Here is a 550-nt window from a genome sequence, read left to right as displayed (position 1 = left end):
GCAAGCCCCCACAGAGCCGCCCTACCGACAAACACATACTTCGCGCCAAGACCTATCGCTTTAAACACGTCTGTGCCATAACGTATACCACCGTCCAAATAGACTTCCATGGAGTTCCCTACGGCTTCTACGATCTCCGGTAGTGCTTGTATCGTGGCCGGAACCTGATCGAGTTGTCTACCACCGTGGTTGGAAACGATGATCGCCTTAGCTCCAACGTTGTGGCACATTATCGCGTCCTCTCTCGTTAGAATACCTGAAGGACGTATGGTATTACTTGTAGTGAAGCTAAAGCATTAGAGAATTTTTAATCGTCCAAAAAGAAGTTTTTAATAATCCAAAAAGGAGGTTTTAGTGATTCAAAAAGGAGGAGTTTTTAAAAACTTCCGTTTGGATCATTAAAAACTCCTTTTTGGAACATTAAAAATTCTATTAGTGAAATCTCTGATTAAGGCATTGGTGAAATCCACCTTAAATGCCTCTTGCAATGACGCAAAGTTTTACACTTTTCCACCTCTGTGACAAAGTGGGTTGAAAGCACTGACTCTCA

At 42.5% G+C, this 550-nt stretch overlaps 1 protein-coding gene across 1 annotated transcript; it reads right to left on the bottom strand.

Annotated features, from left to right (window-relative positions):
* Positions 1 to 6: 6 nt before the first annotated feature.
* On the bottom strand, positions 7 to 252 carry LOC103523796 (hydroxyacid oxidase 1-like; the record flags this gene model as incomplete). Its single annotated transcript, XM_008488814.2, has 1 exon — positions 7 to 252. A coding segment is annotated over exon 1 (224 nt), but the record flags the coding sequence as incomplete, so codon positions are not given.
* Positions 253 to 550: the final 298 nt, after the last annotated feature.

The sequence above is a fragment of the Diaphorina citri genome, unplaced genomic scaffold, assembly GCF_000475195.1.
Source record: "Diaphorina citri unplaced genomic scaffold, Diaci psyllid genome assembly version 1.1 scaffold41488, whole genome shotgun sequence".
Taxonomy (NCBI): Eukaryota; Metazoa; Arthropoda; class Insecta; order Hemiptera; family Psyllidae; genus Diaphorina; species Diaphorina citri.
This window is presented reverse-complemented; position numbering and strand designations above follow the sequence as displayed.